We start from the raw sequence: 20,000 nt of genomic DNA on the forward strand, positions 1-20,000 counted from the left end.
ATTTGTATATAGAGCAATGAAGTCTTCACTCACATTTCATTGAAGGTTGGGCGTCGAGCTGGCACCTTGGCGTTTCATAAAAATCTACTGCCAATCATTAGCGGACCGGAGTTCCGCTGTGGCGACCCCTTACCGGGAAAAAGCCGAAAAACAAACTAAACAGATGCATGCATTGCTTATTTATGGATTTTCATATAGTAAGTCCACTAAAGAAAATCATTTTTGAAGCTAAATTGTACTTCATTGAAATGTCAAGAATTATGGAAAAATTAGTGGTGGTATATTTCAAAACATGTACATTTCTTTGATCATAATAACTACACTGCATTAATAGTTTTATACCTCCAGGTTTTGTGCAAGCTCCAAGAAGGTTAACGACATTTAGGTGATGTCCAATGTGGATAAGGATCTTTAGCTCTGACAAAAGCGCTCTGTGCTCACTGGATGTGGCCCCCTCTGTTAATAGAAGATACACAAACACATTAGCACACTCATTGTTCTCACTTGCTACTTTTTATTAACTAAATGTCATTTTCTCATCTACCTTTAAGCATTTTGACAGCAACTGTTTTGCAGGTTGATGATTTGTCTATACCAAATGCAGTGGCCTCTACAACTTGACCAAATGCTCCCCGCCCCAGTGGTTTACCTGTCACAGAAAAAAGAAAGGAAAAAATAAGGATTAACTACCACTGACATGCAAAAGTTCTATGCCACAGCAGGTATGTACAGTTACCATATCATCTCAAATAATACCAATCAGATGGAAAAAGAGCTTAAAAGAGAAGTTCTGTTGTTTTAATCTTGTATGAAACCAAATAAGAAGAACTCACCAAGCCTCAGCCTGTCCCTCGGAAACTCCCACTTCTGGGCATCATAGGAGAGCTGGTCAGAGTGGTCTCCCAGGGGTAATTCATCTGGGTCCATGATGATTGACAGGTAGCCAGTCTTCACATCCTTTCTAGTGGACTGAAAAATGTGCATGGGAATTAATGATATAAAATGTAATTCTAAACAAGAGGAATAAAAGTCACAGACAATGCCTGGTATTCAAAAGTTTTCAAAGGAGTTTTAATGTAATAGTCCAATGTTTCCAAAGTTCATCCAGACAATGTGCCCTAATTGTGTAATTACTTTAATTTCATTTTAATAAGTGATCAAAAATGTGCTACAGTTTTCGCTTAAGTGAAATTCAATTAACTCTGAATTTTTAGTGCAGTCTAAGCAATGTAGCATGAAGCTCTGGAATAGGCCTTTTGTTTTCAGAACAATGGATAGAAACACCACCAAATAGCTCTAGTCACTTTCTATACATCATCAAGGACAAATGAGTCGTAGGCAGTAGAGAAAAGTATTTCCTTACCCGCTTCACTATTCGAAAGAGAATAACCAGAAGCAACCACAGGAACAAGCTGAACACTGCAGCACAAATCAGGAGAATAAGCTCATTGTTTGTTTTCACCTCGGAATCTGCAAAAATGATACAATGTTATTGTGTGAAGCCATGACACTGCATGCATTTATTTTAAATTACAGACATTGTGCCAAAAATACCTATAAAGGAATCCACATGTGTTATCATTGTCTGTGAATCGAAGGTGTGCTATGAGTTTTCAGTAGGGTCAAGTATTAAGGTAATTGCAAATATAGACACACACAATTTCTAAAAACTGCACCTAGAAACTTGCCTGTACAGTTTGGCTTCATATGCAGTTTTCTGTTTTGTTTGTTTTTGTTTCATATGCAGTAATGGGCAGAATGAGTTTTTATGCTGTTTTCATGCAGTGATGGCTTGAGTTATATAATTTTCTAGACGCAGCACAAAAATGTAATCTTACAGGAGGTAAGACCACTTTGCCCACACAGCCTTCTCTACCTTTTCCTGCTTATTACGAATGCAGCTTATATAGGTTAAACAATAGCCTATATTCACGTTGCCTGCATTGTAACTGTCCTATACATATAATACTTTTTTATGAATATTTACACAGTAATTGTACTTACACCCTGTTCAGAGTTTTTATTCCGGTTCTGAACACTGTTATTATGGTATCTACCTTCTGTATTTAAATTGTGTCCCACTGATTCCATCAGATCCCTATATCAGTCTCCTGATACACACACACACACACACACACACACACACACACACACACACACACACACAAAGTCCTGTATATGCCTCATAGAATTGTTTGTATCATGTCTATGCCTTTCCAGAGGAAAGACAACAAGAACTGCATGCCTTAATCTGTCTGCACTGAAGTCTACAAATGAAAACTGAGAATCCTGTAGGGCATTAACAAAGGCAGCACAGATCAGAGAACAGAAGCAAAATGTTATGGAGAAATTCATATTGCTTTGTATACAAATCAAAATGATATGGAGAAATTCATATTGCTTCGTATACAAATGAGGTCCTCCTTTGAATCATTTTTTTTCAAAAATCTGACCAAAATAAATAAATATGTATTCATATGTTGTCTCTCACGAGGTCAGATTGGTTTGGTAGAAAGCTGGAATTAAGGTGGTTTTCTACTGTTATACTACAAAGCACGTGGTGCATAATACAGCTCAATGGTGTCCCACAACTGTGAGAAATGCAAGGAATAAAACTACAAAGAAAACTGAAAGGAAAAATGTACATATGAGGCAGCGTTTATAGTCATAAGGCAGCAGAGGAAAAGAATGGATGAGCCGCACTGAGCAATACAGTTCTACTGAGCGATTCATTGTGGACAGACTAGTAATCCTCATATACACCACCTATATGTAAATGAGGGACAGGTGGTTGTGGGATCTAGTTAACTACCATCTCCCCAAAATTCATGGAATCCTATCCAAACCCTTTTCTACTACACATATAAAACCAACATACTCACTTCTTTAGCACTGACTGTAAACCACCTCAGAAATACAAAATGAGGCATACCAGAGTTTTTAAGCAAGTGATGTGGTATCTGATTCAAAAATGAAACCCCAGGTGACTGACTTAAATATGTGCAAAGGTGTACTTATTAAAACATGTGAAAGATAATAATATTTTCTAGCAGTCCTGGTGCTTTTCAGAGCAAGTATTGATGAAACATTTGCCATAGAGCAACAATCATACCTTTTTCTTGGCTTAACCTTTTTACCGCAGATGCCAGCACTAATGGTATTAGGTGCACATTTACAGTATGTTAGGTGATGATGTATACTGATAGCTACCTTGAGCATGATCTGTACAACCCTGCCTTGTAACCATTTAGTACCTGCCAGATACTGAAAGCATGATCATAAAAACATTCTTATATAAAGGTGGTAAGGTATGCAGTAAAGAGTTATGAGGCTCAAAGAACACACATGCTACGATAGTGCTTTCAGTGCGTATTGGATCCTTTTGCTGAGGAATGTACCTGATTGTGTCCCATGAAAGAAGGCAAAAATTACTAACAGTGTGACTATGGAAAATGGAGTGAGCTTTAAAGTAAGTCCCTTCAACAAGTCAGTTAATTAAAAACAACAACAACAACAAAAGTGTGAAAGGACTTTGTGAAACTGCAGACTAACCTTGCACTGAGATGGTAGCCTCTGTCCATGAGCATCCTAAATCATTACACGCAAGGCAAGTGTACACTCCACTGTCCTCCTTCTTAACCCTCTGGATAGTCAGAGTTTGATTTGATTCCAGGAAAACAACACCTAGTAAAACATACATCTGTTATTTTTCAAAGGACAGCATGAAATACTTAACATACTCTATGTCACTCATTTAACAACAGTGCAAATATAGATATTGTGTGAATGCATTTTCTTATTCGTTTATTTTTTTTTCCCATGCTATCCAGAAAAACTTACCAGTCAGGAAATGCTTATAAATGTGCTAGTGATGCAAAGGATTGCCTTCTCATATTATTACAGTATTAGGGGGTCGGGAATGGAGCCATCTGTAGCAGGGCTAGCTGGAGCTAAGAACTGATTAAGTCTGTCTGATGGCTCACTTCTTTGTACTGTACTCACAGATAGTATGTAACAAGTAATACATATAGTGTGTAGTCGTCACAAATAGTATGTAGCAGCCAGACATAGTGTATAGTAGCCACATAGTGTACAATAAACACACAGAACGTGTAGAAGCCTTAAGTAGTTTAAAGCAGCCATGCATAGTATGCAGTAAACACACAGTGTACAGTAGACACACATTGTGTACAGTAGCCATGCACAGTGTATAGTAGACACATAGACTGTGTAGTATCCATAAGTAGTTTAAAGCAGCCATGCATAGCATGCAGTAACCACACATAGTGTGCAGTAACCAGATATACTATGGAGTAGCCACCAGTAGTGTACAGTGGCCACAGATAGTGTGTACTAACCTTACACAGACTGGTGGTAAAGACTGGGGCTTTAGACAGAGAATATGAATAAATGGAAGAGAAGGAATAAAAGAACACTGTAGAGTTAGAATCACTGCATTGTTTACAAAATAAAGGAGGACTAGAAATTAAGGAGAAGAGGCTTTGAGTTACATTGCTTTGGGAGTGTCGTAAAGATGTTCTCTGATCATCTAGTGATTGTCAGAATCTGTGTGTATGGCCCCCTACCAACAGCCACTGAGCCACATTCACTAGAGTGTGTTCTAGGGAACATAGAAGAGTATTCCCAATGTCAAACTGGCAAATGAGGGTTGTATGAATAGAAAACTGTGTTGTGTAGTCACACCCAGCTCAGTGGGACTGTCAGGCTGAAGCAGACAGAAGAGCAGAAGCCACTGTGAAAGTGTGAAACACATTGCGTTAACACAAGAAACAAAGGAGCTCCTTATTGGCTACAATGTTAATTATTAAATTATTGCTTGCCATTTTGTTTTCCAAAGATCAAGGACAGCGCCATAACATTTATAAATATAGCTAAATGAGGTAAATACTGAAAAAAAGACAAGTTACTGAATTATAGTAACTACTAGAAAATGTACAAGCACATTTTAAAATTGAAAAAAAAACTCTTACCTGAGTCTTTAAGTACGGTCTGGTTGTTCTTGAACCATGTGATACGGGGAGTAGGAACCCCAGACACATTACACGTTATCTCGAGAGTTTCACTGGCATTGACACTTGCGTGCTGAAGGCCTATGACTGCAGGAGGCATTCTCTCTGTTCAGCATTAAAGAAAGTATGACTGTACCATCACATTCTGAAATGTTTTGTTTGTGCCAGATACTTTCTAATTTTGCTGTTGACACTGCTAAACAAGTTTACATCTGACCCTTCATGAGAACTCCCGTATATATCCCATGAGCACATTCCTACATTTTTAGTCCATCAAAACAAGATCACCTCTGGAGTTTACTTCTGTTAGCATGCATGTGGATTTATAATGTGCTTCCATTTATTTTTTTCTCAAGCATATTAATTAAATTCGCTGTTACGAGCAATTATATAGGATAGTTCCATACATTTTTGTTCCATTACTATGAAGGAAAAGAAAAACTGTTTATCTTTTCAGTATTTGTTTCTCTAACATTTGCAAGGGTTGTGCACTAATAATGTATTTTGAAGAGAAAAAAATTATGGAATGATGTCACAATACTGCAAAATTGTCACAAAATATGCTTGCTATGCACTCTCGGATGTCATAATGCACAACAACCTTGTAGTGCATGGAGTGCTAAGATTTGCTCCAGTACCGGGAAAAAGATAAACTTGTTAAGTGTATCCCTAGAGTGAGACTTGTTAGTAACACCACTTAGGGGTGCTTAACAAAAGTTTCTTAAGCACCCCAAAGTGCTGCTAAGCTCAAGTCTTGTAAGAGGGATAATCAGGGTGATACGTCCACCAGCAAAGAACAACAGTAAAATGTAAAACAGTTTTTAAAATCTAACAGACCTCCACTCTGCAACATGTAAGTAGCAGAGTTAAGTGTCTAACAACTTTTAGAGTTCTTAATGTTTCAGAAGGGCACTTTGTTTCTGCTCAGTACTTTTTGACAGAGCTAAGGTGTTTTTTTCTGGCTTTCAGAGGCTTTGAATGTTGGGAAAACACTGCAATCCTACATTTTTTTTCCTGGAGCAGATACATTTCTATCCACTGCAAAGAATTATGAGCAGATCTTTGATTATAATCAGTTGTACACTTGACATGGATGTAAAAATTCACCTCTTGAGATCAATTTCTTGGCATCCATGTTTCAAACACATAATAATATGGTTACTGGCATAATAGGTAATTTGCTTACTGCAAAGACACAAGGTACAGGGTTTGACTCTCATACTTAATCACTGTTTGGTTATTGGCTAGGGGAGTAATAGTCCACAGACTGATTGCCTAATATTTACTTATGATTCAATACCTTATCATAATCCTCTATGTTATACTCCTTTCAAGCTTTTTATCTGGCACAAGGTTAAAGGTTTGATTCTGATCTGGAGTTAATGGCTAGGCTTAAAATGGCCTTTCTGGGCAGTTAACCTAGTATTCACTTATGAACCTATGTGTAGCACACACTGCAGCCACTGCAGAACAGCAATGGAAAAATGTGACAGCTATGAAATCAGTAAGTCAATTTATACTGCCACAAGTAAAAAATAAAAAGTGTGGAAGTCAGTGAGGTGTCTAACAACATTTGAACCATTTGTTTGAAAAGACATGCCTATTGCTTCTGGTTGCTGTTGATGCTGCAGCAGTGAGTGAGCTATGCCTTTCAAAGTTATGAGACATTTTGCATTCCTACACGTTACTGTCTACTCGTTATTCTCCTGAATAGATGTCAAGATTCCCCTCATCAGCTTCGCTCCACTCTCAAGCTGAATTTCTTAGCATCCATTTCTGCAGCACACTATAATTTAGTTATGATTGGAAACCCAGTTGCTATCATTTACTCTGAAGAGAGGTAGCAAGTCCACCATAAATACTCTAGCACAGGCTGAAAGATAAAATACTCAAAGTCAAGTTAGAGCATCAATCTTTTTTAGGTAGGGTCTGGCCAAAAGATGGTGTAGGTTATGGTCCACTTTACACGCAGCTCAGTATTAATTCAAATAACAATTTATGTGCCTGACTCTGTAGTGAATAGGGATGCAGCCCTTACTGTGGCCCAGACAGTGGAGGTTAAGTTAGTGGCCCTGGCACTAGAGGAATCAGGAAGTGATAAAGAGGAATGAAGAGGCATTGCCTTCTTGCCTCTCCCTGTAGGGCAGGATGGGTCCATGCACACTGGCTGGTATGATCTCCCTGTTGGACACCACAAAAGGCCACTGATAGGAGTGCATGGCAGGAATATGCCTTACAGAAGAGTGGGCATCCTCTGTGGACTGCCCAGTAAACTCCCCTCCCTGGTGCCTAGCTGAATGTGTGCAGCTTAGGCCAGGAATAAAAAGTTAAAAATGCATATCAGCACTGATAGCTGTCTAGATAATGGTCACTTCCTGTTGACCCTTGCCTTGCTGAAGGGGAATGACTGGGCCAACTAGCCAGGAGGGGGCTGGGGTGAATAGATAACGGGAATAAAAACTTGAAAAAATTACTATTTCTGTAAAGCGATTTGACAAAATTATGCAGGCAAAGTTATATAATATTTTCAGTTTGTATTTGGTATTTCAAACATGCTGTTAAATGTATTCTTATAAATCAGTTACATTTATGATAGTGAAATAATTAATTAAAATTGTACGGAGTAGGAAATGTTGAACTTTCACTCATTTATTCATTTTCTAATGCCAAGTACATCATACTGAGGCTTGTAAGGGAACTAGTACTTGTCCATAGAAGCAACAGGCATAAGGCAGAAAAGTCATCCTGAATGGCACGCCACCCTATTGTTGGATGCACGTTCACATCTGTGCGCGCACACACACACACACACACACACACACACACACACACACACACACACACACACACACACACACACACACACACACACAAACACACACAAAATACATGTGCACCCAAACAAAAACATTGTACTTTATGCATGGATGGCAATCTTACTAAACTGAAATATACACCACTTGTCTAAAAATATATGTTGCTTTCACAGTCATTATATGGAATAAAATGTGAAAACATTCCTAAAAGCATATAGTTTCCTATCTGATCACATAGCTCATTTAACTACACAGAGCATGCCATTTACAATTTGCAATGACTATAACTTCTCTCCCAAAGTAACACTAAAACACTGCATTTAATTCACCTATGACTATAGAAATGAACAGCTTCATTTTACAGTCTACTAGCAATAAAGATATACAGGTGTGGCATTACTTAACATTATTTACAAACGGGCTGCTTTACCCTCCCCTGCTAAAGGAGATCAGTATTTGACACGTACCTTGAACTAGGACATATTTGGTCAGGCACTGGATTTCATTGGTCTTTTGATTCCTTGCCATACAGACATACATTCCTTGATCTTGAAGAGAAATGTTTTGGAATCTGAGTTGTAAACTGACATTTGCATAATCTGTGTCGCAATCTATGCTGCTGAGTTTATGAAAGTCGTCAGGATTTTTGCATTCTCGGCACTGTTTCATTCCATGCTGGCAGTGTGAGGTATTCGAACTGAGTTTATACCAGGTTAGGTTTACATAACGTTTCTTCTTTGTTGTACACTGAAGGACAACGTTTTCACTCTCTATTGGATTGTTCACAGGAAAAACATGAATATCAAGGCCCCCTAAGAAAGATATTTTAAAAGGATTATAAAACTAATAAATAGCAAGGATATCTGTTTTATTGGAAATTATATCACACATCATATCACAATGATGTACACAACCATGGTGAATAGCCATAATAATATTCTGTGGCCTTAACATTTAACTATACACCTGTGATACACAACAAACTGCACTGTTAAGGGTATTTTTACATATATGAAATGATTACACAAATATGATTGACTGAACTATAGAATGCGACACATGGTTTCTGTGTGTGTGTGTGTGTGTGTGTGTGTGTGTGTGTGTGTGTGTGTGTGTGTGTGTGTGTGTGTGTGTGTGTGTGTGTGTGTGTGTATATGTGTTAGGATCCATATGTAGATTATAGTCCTTAGAAAGCAATACAGTGGCAGGCAGTTTGAAGAGACTTCTCACAAATCCACCCAGGACAGCTCCAAATAGTCAAAAAGCACTATTTCAACACACCTTTGGAGATGTCTAAACCCTATAGGTGTCTGACAAGTGGAATGGTTAAGATGAACCTAGAAGTTCTTTCCTCTGACCTAGCTTGTGGGCTGAAAGTCAGTTGTAGAGACAAACATAAAACATCTCTTTTAGGGAGTCAGATGGATCCAAGTAACACTGGACCTCCTCCTTGTACATAAATTAATCTACTAAACTGCTGACCTGTGTAGCTTGCTGGGTGCCTGATATTTAGGACAGTTATGCCATCAGATGCATTTCTGTTTTGACATGGCTTCCAACTAGTCATACTGAGGTATTTAGCTCTGTTAGCAGTAATCTTTTCAGAGGAAACCACTCCTTGTAGATGTGAACCAAATAAATGCATGTACCAATCAGGATTACACTTGTAAATAATCCAACAAAAACACAACTAAAAACATAGTATTCTAGCCTGTGAATAAGAACATAATAATCCAAATGTCTACAAGTTTAGAGGGGAGGTGACACACAAGAAGAGGTAAAAGGAAGACTAATAACTACTTTTCTCCAGTTAATATTAATATGCTGCTTCAGATGTATTTGTGTCCATCTGCTCCTATAACTTCATGTACCTGCTCCACAGGTAAACTGGAACATCCGGATATATAGCCAAAGGTGTAAGTGTGTGTGTATGAGTGTGTGATATGGAAGAACAACACTGGCAGGGCTAGCGACTTGGTAGTGTGAACTTTGGCTCTAGATGATTGTCACTATTGAAGTGACATCCCAACCACCATGTATAAAAATGGGAAAAAGGGGTTGTGGATGGATAGAAGGATGGATGGATGGATGGATGGATGGATGGATGGATGGATGGATGGATGGATCGATCAATCGATGGGAAAGCTAACACATGAAGTGCAACTGTAAAGACTGACATACAAAACTGACAAGTGTGAGGTCACAAGAAGTGAAAATCACCATAAATGAGTTAAAAATGATATATTTTGTTTGTTGATATTCTGCCAGTGTTTTGATTTTGTCTTATAAAAGCCAGCGTTTAACAAGCCTGTGCCTCTTTATGATACTATGTGCCCTCTCCCACAGGTAGCAGAAATGGCCTTACAATAATTATGCGCATAACCCAGCAGTCAAACATCTTTCTGTGACTCACACTGAAAAACGTTCCGTTAATTTGTTGAACAGAGAGGTATCATAAAGTGAGTAAGAGATTGAAAAAAACAGTAATTCTAAAAAGCAGGCCTAAGACAAACATATTGGACAAAAATACCACAGTATATCACTGTTGCAAACACAGTATTGTAATGATGTGACTAGGATTCCATCTTAGGCAGTGTGCTTCAATTCAGGTCGTTGATGCACTATGCAACATTTTTTTAAACTAAGTCATTCTAGGCATATCATGTAAACTGTGCATGTAACTGATCTTAAGGAGCATAGCTATTAATTTATTTTCTTGTTGATAAATACTTTGATCGTATCCCTTACCTGTGCAGATTACAAAGGACAAGCATGAAACTACTTTGTGGATAGCACTCATTATGACTCTAGCTGTCAGCAAGGGTATGGCAATAATTCATCTGAAGGTGCACATTTGCCCCTATTTCTCAAAGGCTGTTCTCTGGCCTTCACTCCCTATGGTAATCTGATTTCTAATGTCCCTCCCCTCTTTCATTGCTCTTGTCTGTTGTATAAGCTATTTATGTGCTCTTCCCACCCATTGTTTTCCATAGATCCTTGATACTGAGTGCCCACCCAGCAACCAGTGTTGCTCTTGAGTAAACATTCTTTACTACATATTATCTCCTGCTCATTTTCCTAGAGTTTAGCAAAGCTTGGAGTCCTAGCCTGCATTCCAGAAGAATTTTACGTGTATCCAATGCTGTCCAGGGAAAGTTATGTACCTTTGATTGCTAAATCACACTTGCTTAAGTCATTTTGATTGACTGGTACTGTTTCCTGCTTTTATGTGTGTATTTCACTGATTGTTTTGTAAAAAAAAAATATCTTCATGTTACTGTTAATGCTCTATGACGGTCTTGAAATTGCCTTGAGCAAAAGGTTTACAGCTAGCTGTTTAATGGGTTTCTGGTAGCACTGCACGTGCGGGTCTCTTCTGCAGTGTTTTTACATTGGGAGGATTGGGTTCATTCATCTCGTGGCAGGAGGTGTTTACCTGGTCTATCTGAGTTGGGAAATACACAAATGCACTCATAGTGTAGTCATTGTATTGGCCAATGGGCTCATTAGTTAGTTTTCTGGATTTTATTCTGTGATGCTATAAATGTTGAGCATTTGCATGGATTAGCAGTGCCCTGTACAATAGCAAACCTCTAGAAAGCAAGTTTTCTATGTAGAACAATCCATAAAATGGTACTCTGTAAATCAGTCAAATAGACCAAATACTTTGTGCACCAACAAGCTAAGAATAGCTAGCTGGGAATCAAGTGGCAATACCTACAGATTTAGTAGGATTCAGTATTGTATAAACATTAATGTTAGTAGCACTTAATGCTGTTTACCAGAATCTGCCTCAATAAAGCATCCTTATTAGTCTGCACCAACAAAACACCCTTAATAGCCAATACACCACCCCTTTGTAGCTCACCAATCAAAGGAAAAGACAGTATGGAGATGGTAGCTCACCAATCAAAGGAAAAGACAGTATGGAGATGCAGTTTCCTAACTTCTCTGTAACCAGCTTGATGGATATGGGCATCTTGAGACAATGTAGCAATTGTCTCATGTTTACTGACAAATTACACAATGACACCGGAGGCTAAACTCTCCCATACACACAACATCCTCTTCACAAAGCATACAACACACACATTGACTAATGTATGCTAAAGCACTTGAAAACAGGCTTCCTAAACAACAAGGATTGCCTACACTGTCCGTTGTCAAAGCTATCCCTCAGCAAGCCCAAACACACTCAGAAGAAAAGAACACCTAACACCACACATACTGTCATTCTCAGTGGAGCCCTAAACGCACTTCCCAGGCCTCTTGTCATAGCAGACTCTATTGTAAAATACTGCTAATGGCCCCCTAACCGGGCTGTAAAAGGAGAAGCTAACTGTTTGCTTAAATGGAGCCAGGATCTGCCAAATTAAGCAAGCGCTCATGTCATTGCACCATAGGTACCAGTATGATTCCATCATAGTCCATGTACGTGTAAATATCCTGAGATGTACGTCTCTGGACTATGTGTAGAAAGACATAATAGAACTTTCAGACTATGTGTGTCAGGCTGGTATGAGCCTAGCATTTAGAAGTAGTTTACCATCACCAAGAATTATACCACAATATAAGCAAAAAAATACTGACGTCAACAACTGACTGCCTTTCTAGTGTCATTGTAAAGGAATCCAATATTTATCAGCTGGAGAGGACATATTTAACAGACCATGTCATTTTGTCAAGGATGGTTTGCACCTTTCCTCTAGGCTTTTGAATACTCACTAAAATTTTATCCAGTGCATTTCTTAGTTAATGCCAAATTGCCAAACCTACCAACATAGCAAAATCAACTCAGCTGAACCTCAGTGTGTTGCTGCTCAACGGCAGGAGCCTAAATAAAAAAGTACACCCCCTCTAAGCCCTCCTCACACCTGAGAAGATAGGCATCTCTACAGTTAGAGAAACATGGTTTAAAGTGGCAGAGAGCCAGCTGGGCAAGGTTTCAGTGCCTTCCACACCTTTAGACAAATAGCCACACAGACAAGAGCTAAAGGTGGAGGTGTCTCAATATACATCATTAACAAGCATACCTTAGGGTGGAAAAATAGGCTGATGTGCTGGAGTTCCTCAATGTGCAGATCACTACAGACAAAACTCTGTACTATATCCTAGCCAGTTATAGTTCACCCTCCATGTCCTGTGAAGCTCACAATGCATAAGTGGACCTAGTGGAGACACTTACCAAGCAATCTAACACCCTACTCATGGGAGACTTTAATTGCCCCTTTATAGACTGGGAATCCTACATGGCCTCAAATCTATAAGCAGAGAGATTCCTAGACTGTAAATACAAACATTCTTGACCAAATAGTGAAAATGCCTAACAGAAGCTCCAACATACTAGACCTTGTGCTTGTAACTATGGGAGAAGGTTGCATCCTTCCCAGTGTCTCATCCTCCTTGGCAAGGTCCAACCATAGAGCTATCTCTTTCAAAATCAAAAACAACTCCATAATCCAATTAAAACCAGAAACAATTAGAAACTATTCCAAGGCAGATTACCTTTTATTAAATGATGGTTTGTCAAAATTCAATGCCCCTCCAAATCCAGAGAACACAGCAGCCTATGCTGAATTGCTCTCAGAAACTCTCTACAACCATAATGGCTGCACAGAGGCTACTGTACCTACTAGAAGTAAGCCCAGGACTAGCCACAGAAACAAACCACCTTGGTGGTATCCCAAATTAAACAGGATATACAACAAAAGGAAAAAATTATTGCAGAAATCAATAAGGGTAATTCCCATAATGATAATAACTCTCTCATCAAACTTAATAATCAACTAAGAGGGCTAATTAGAACAAGCAAAGCAAAATGTGAGGTTAAGATGGCCTCCCAGGTGAAAGATAACCATAAGGCCTTCTTCACCTATGTCAGAAACCTCAAGAGCAGCACACAGCAATGTGCTGAACTGGTGGTTAATGTGCCACATTCACCGAGCCTGGTAATATAGCAAACCTGTTCGTAGATAAACTCATTTCCACCTTTATCCCCCTCTCACCCCCAACCATCCCACAAAAACATACCCTCAAACATAACCCCTCCAACTACAACTAGAGAGTATGTATTGGCTGCACTTACTAAAGCCAAGTATATGGCCACAGTAGGCCCTGATAACATCCCAGGATGCCTCCTGAACAGTCTGAGATATGACTTATCAGGACTCTTGGAGTCATTATTTAACTAGATTCTTAAAACAGGCTTTCTGCAATGTGAATGAAAGACTGTGATGGTCATCCTCCTTCATAAGGTAGGACCTTCAACAGATCCTGGAAACTATGGACCCATTAGTCAGACTAGTCATATTTGCAAAGCCATGGAAATTATCAACAAGGGCAGAGGAGTCCTCCAGATACTGGATCCATCCCAGTTTGGCTTTGTCAAAGGAAGGTCATGCTAATGAATCTGGTAGACTTCTTTGAAAAGGTCACTGAGGTAATAGATGAGGGTAAAATGGTGTATACTGGCTATTTAGATCTGGCTAAGATATTTGCTACAACACCCCACTTGGGCATTGTCAACAGACTTATGGAACTCGGTATAACCCCCTTTATAACACACCGGATAGCTATCTGACTCACTGATAGGACCCAAGAGGTTAGAACTGGTGAGGGCACCTCCACAAACAGGCCAGTCATCAGTGTAGTCTCACAGAGTTCTGTGCCAGACCCACTCCTCTGGCATCTACTTCTCCGATGTCAAAGCTAATATAAAAGGACTCTGGCTAAACTAGTTCACAGATGATTGCAAACTGGGAGCAGTCATTGTAACCCACAAGACAAGAGGAAGTTTTTAAGACACACAAACACATGGTGGCAAAGCTATAGCTTAAAACTCAATACCAGAAAATGCATTATAGTACCATTTTGGAAGTCTGTTACCCCTGGTAACTACATCATTAATAAAACGCCCTTAAAAGTTGATTCACTATTTAGGGATCTAGAAACTCATGTGGATAGTAACCTAGCCTTCGACCAACATGTGTCCAAGGTAGTGAGAAAATCCTTCTATGTTGCTCAACTTATAAGCAAGGGGGTGGCTGACATCTTGGTCCAGAGAGGTCATCATACCACTGTACTCAGCCCTCATCAGACCCATTATAGAGTATAATGCCCCCTTTGGTTTAATTTTTCCAACTATTTTAAGTTTCTACTACTATGACAGGAATGGACCCTATGACTAAGTCAAAGTATGATTAAAGTTCATGAAATTAGTATTGTTTCAATCTCTGATGTTAGCCAAAAGTGCTCTTTGCAGCACCTGCAATGTGCCCAGAATTGACTCCTTCTACAATTCATGTGGGGTTAAATGTATTGGTAGTATATCTAAATAAGACTGCAAATTCTTTTTTATGAGAGCAATTGTACCTACTACTATTTGACTGTCTTGGCATCCTTCTTCCACACTGCCCTCACCTCTGCCTGCAAATTCTGGTATTTTATGACTTTGTGTCTCTCACTACGTAAGGCACTATAATCATTGGGTGTAGCAATTTCAATGATTTTATGGTCTACTATATCTAGTTTCCTTACATCTATTTTTTGAACTGCTGGTAAAGGGTGAACCCATGTGATATAAATTTTATCATTCTCTATAATTCTTTGTGGGTCATGTTTCCTATGCTTCTCAGCTATTTCAATATTGCAATGTTTATACAATCCCCAATGTAACAGTCTTGCCACATTATTATGCCTTTCAGCATACAGGCCCTCTGCATCAGTGTATCACACCCAGCAAGAAGATATGTTTTCAGTTTTGTTTTACAGAACCTGCATTTGTCTATTTCTCCTACATGTTAACCAACATGTATGTCATCTGCTATCCTGGGCTGCCAATATTACCCTTTCATCTTTCGGCTTAAATTTAACAATTCCTGCATCAGATCCTGATCTGCATTAAGTTGTTCCAAGAGTTTTCTGTACTCACAACTGTATTTATGCCTTTTCAACATTTCTTGTCTTCTCATCTGATCCTTCACCTTATATTCTTTCTTTGGATTTTTGACACATTTTTTGCTGCCTGATTTTTATCTACTTCTGGCTTGGTTTCCATTCCCACGTGACACTGATATGCTTCTGCTAAACTTAGCAAGGGAGTCATCTTAAAAGTGTTCTCTTTATGGTTTTAAACTTTAATTACATTTGGATCTGATGAGGTCAACAGATATGTGTGCAGTCCTACAACTTCAGATCAATGCATGTGATCGTTTTTGAGGAGGCCCATACCACCTTCAGAATGAGGAATATATAATCTTGGTATATACTGATTATTTTTTATATATCATTTGATAAACACAAAGCATTTTTCTTGTTTTCCAATCCATTTGATCTAATACCTTTTGGGACCAGTCAATCACCCCCAAAACTATAAGTTAGAACATGAAGAGGAAATTGCTTTATAGCCTGAACTTTGTTCCAAGATGTCACGGCTGTTTTCAGTGTTACTTTTAGTCTTCTAAAATATTACTCAACAAGGCTTTTTTTTTTTTTTGGCATTTGTCCATGTTTTATTGTTGATCCTTCGTCAATTCTCAAATATTTATACTCTCCCTCCTGCTTAATTTCCTTTATATCACATTCTTGTCCCAGACTGATGTTTTCTTTGTGCCGCAGCTTTCCTGCTTTAAATGTTACCTTTGCACATTCTTCGAGATCAAATATCAGTTTTATATCATCTGAGAAAGCTTTGACCACTTCCAGTTGTGCTTTCTGTTCTTCATCTGATGTGCTATATAGTTTTACATTATCCACAAAAAAGTCGATGAGAAGTTTTTATACTTTACTGTTTTCTGAGAGACAAATTGTAACCATAACCTAATCTCTTAAATAGACAGTTTAATGGCTTAAGTGCAACACAAATGCCCTCTTGGTATGTACCTGACCAGACATATGCAGCAACTGGAATGTCAGCAAAGGTTCCTTACTAAAAGAATACAGGGAGTAAACACAATGTCCTATGCTGATCACCTCAAAGTCTTATCTCTTTACTCAGTATAATACAAACTTCTGAGAGATGATCTTTGCTTGGCATACAAGACACCCCTGGACTCTGTTTTGCTGAACCTTCTACACATCCACAAAAAAGACCATGAGAACTACTAGAGTAAAATACCTAGATTTTGCTTATGGCATAAATTGTACATGTTGGATAGACAGATATGCTTCTCAAACAGTTCCATTCTCTGGAACAGGCTCCCCATCCATGTGAAGCAGAGTTCCTCTCTATCCCAGTTTCAATTTAACTTCGACCAATGAATGGGGAATCAAAAATTCACTGCTGGTCTAACACCTATTTCTCCAGTAGACAGAGGAGGTGAGTAAATGACCCTCTATATAAATCAAATTTGTGGGACACATTTGGGTTGCACAGCTAAGCTTGTAAAGGCCCTAGTGGTCATTAAACTAGCATACACATATAAACCTACGAACACAAGAAAAATGTATTAATACTTTTGACTGTCATATGTTTGTCTGCCTGTCTATCTGTTTGTTTTGCTTTTTTTTCAGGATCAGTCCAGAAGTATTTGTTCAGAGTGATAGAGTTTTGAAAGATGAAATGGAGGAAAGTATAGTGCAAGACTCCATGCTGAAGCATGTATAAATCTCATACTCTTGCCACAATGGCTAAGGTGCCAGTTCTACCATGGCAGTGTTCACAAAATGTTCTCCAAAAAGGATGTAGTTACTACTACCCCCAGGTAACACTCGAAAAGCACACTTTTACTTTTGGAAAAATATTATTCAGCAACTGTTTTCTTTAATAATTTCTAACAGCTTATGAACAGCTGGTAATAGTGTAAAGCAGCATGCATTTGCAACTATTCCATGATGCATTTCTGCAGCCCCAAACTCATTTATTCCTTCTTAGCCTGGTCTATCATTTCTGCCTCCTTCTTTTTCCTGCACTCTTTCTTTCTTTTGATAACTTTATGGACTTTTGCATCCCACCGCCAACTTTCCTTATGTATCTTATTTCCATGCCTGGATTGGCTGCGTATCTGTTTTATAATCTTCAGACGTTATTATAAGACACTGCAACTTTTCTTTAACTCCACATGCTTCCTCTTCTTCCTGAGTATTTCCTTGATCTCTTGTGCTTTTGTCCAGTTAACTTCCAGATCTTCAGCCTAGTTTCTCTTGACCTTTTGACCCTTCTCTGCATAGCTCTCAACTTAAAGATTTTCACAGAATGGCCAGATTCTTGCCTCATATTTTTTATCTGTTTCTCATAAAACTGTGTTTTTTCTGGAAAATCATAGGCAAATCATTGAGTGTTGAAGTCAGAAATAATGACAGGCATTTGAGTTTCAGACTTCATACCCTTCAGACAAATCATGCTAATGCAAAACCTGTTAGTCTATCAATTTTCTAAGTTTGCAAGAGCAATATTTAAAAATGTCCCTATATTTGGGCATTTTAAATAGGAATAAATCATCTGTTATGTATGGCATTGTCCAGATTTCTTGCACTAACAGGTTGAGAGATATGTCTCTGATCACTGCTTGTAGCTGATTGTGAATGCTAGTGGTTTATGCTATGGGCAAACTCTTTCATTGGGAATGAATTTCTACCCCAATGTTTTTTCCTTATTAGGTGGAAGTCTACCTGAATTTGCATTGGCCACTCTTATATGTGATTGAGCTGTGTGCAATTACATTAAATACAGGGAAATCACCCTTTATTGTGAATACCAAGCCTTTGTCCACTACAAAAAAGTCTAATTTTACCTATCTGTCTTTTTTGAAGTATTGTGAAAGTTGAAATCTTGGGATCTGTAATCATGAAATGGAGAAAGGGAGCTATGCAATCTGAGCTCCAGATATCACCCTTTGTAATTTACATTTGACAGATCTTTAAACTAGAACTATTGGGTAGTATTAATAATACTTTTCAAAAAACACGAGATTATTCGTAACTTAACAGATGTTACCATTTAACCTCACAATACTGAATGGCTTTTCAGTTTTGTTACAAAACTAGAGACCTTTTTATTTTTTATAACCATAATAATATTTTTCAATGTCTTATCAACAATTGCCATGTTTATAAAAGCTACACACACATACACACACACACACACACACACACACACACACACACACACACACACACACACACACATGCTAGAAAACTGATCACATGACTTCTAGTCCATTCACTGATAGCTAAAGCTGTAAGTTTTAATATTGTTTACAGTTAATGAAGTGAATGCTTTCCATTTTGAAAAGACTGCATACTCGATGCTTAACATGGCCTAAATATCTGTAACTTTGATTTTTGAATTAGCATTCTAGATGTGGATAATGACCTGAAAGAACACAGTCTAGTTGAGAAACAAATACATTTCTGAGAAAAGAGAATTTAAAGAGGAAGAACTACAAACTGAGTTTTTACACTACGGGACAATGTCAAATCATATAACTATAATTTACTTAGGTTTTAGGCTGCACCTCTATTGTAATTCTTCTCCACTCCCAGAGTTTTATGCACTCTTAATGGGAACTAAAACTCTTGATGTGAAGTCTTCAAGGATGGTAAACAGCAAAAAAAGTGTTATTTTTGAAAGTGGTTAGATTATTACAAATTTTCTTTTAGAATTTCTTTCTGAATCATGTGATCATAGTTATGATTTGCTTATTTTCTTTGCTTTTAAGGGTGAAGTACTAAAAACGCAAAATCAAGTCCTTTATTCCATGTCAGCAATCATAAAGTGATTCACAGAAGGAAAGTTGGATTTGATTTATAATTCGGTCGTTCTGTTTTTATATATTAAAAATATAGGACATGTGGCCTCGTTCAAAGGTGCACTGATAGTGCAATGTGTTAGCTACAATAAACACTGATTCCACTTTATTCCTCAAAATGTTGATGATGATATAGATTGGATACAGTCTCAGTACACCGCACATCTCTTTTTTTGGTTCTCTGAAAAAAATGTTGCAAATAGGAATGGAAGCATAACTGTAAGGTGATAAATGGCCAAGTAAAATGCTTTTTTGTACTTACAGGTTACCTGAAAGAAGATCATCCTCTTATCTTCTCCTGCTTTATTTCTGGCCAGACATCTGTAAAAAGCAGATGTGTTTGCTGCCTGGATCTCAAGGGTGCTTGTTGTGCGGATCTAGCAAAACATCAAGAAAATGGTATACTA

The 20,000-nt window shown here is 38.2% G+C and overlaps 1 protein-coding gene across 2 annotated transcripts in view; it reads right to left on the bottom strand.

The window, feature by feature from the left end:
• The window catches only part of KDR (kinase insert domain receptor), a 166,381-nt gene that overhangs the window by 88,893 nt on the left and 57,488 nt on the right, over positions 1 to 20,000 (bottom strand). For both annotated transcript variants that reach the window (XM_044062474.1, XM_044062475.1), the window contains exons 11-18: positions 19,856 to 19,970; positions 8,314 to 8,658; positions 4,992 to 5,135; positions 3,553 to 3,684; positions 1,364 to 1,470; positions 834 to 969; positions 545 to 649; positions 343 to 456 (exon numbers count right to left, since the gene is read on the bottom strand). In XM_044062474.1, the coding sequence (XP_043918409.1) occupies positions 343 to 456; positions 545 to 649; positions 834 to 969; positions 1,364 to 1,470; positions 3,553 to 3,684; positions 4,992 to 5,135; positions 8,314 to 8,658; positions 19,856 to 19,970 (1,198 nt within the window). The remainder of the gene's footprint in view (positions 1 to 342; positions 457 to 544; positions 650 to 833; positions 970 to 1,363; positions 1,471 to 3,552; positions 3,685 to 4,991; positions 5,136 to 8,313; positions 8,659 to 19,855; positions 19,971 to 20,000) is intronic.

The sequence above is a fragment of the Protopterus annectens genome, chromosome 2.part1, assembly GCF_019279795.1.
Source record: "Protopterus annectens isolate FY-2018-M chromosome 2.part1, PAN1.0, whole genome shotgun sequence".
Taxonomy (NCBI): domain Eukaryota; kingdom Metazoa; phylum Chordata; order Ceratodontiformes; family Protopteridae; genus Protopterus; species Protopterus annectens.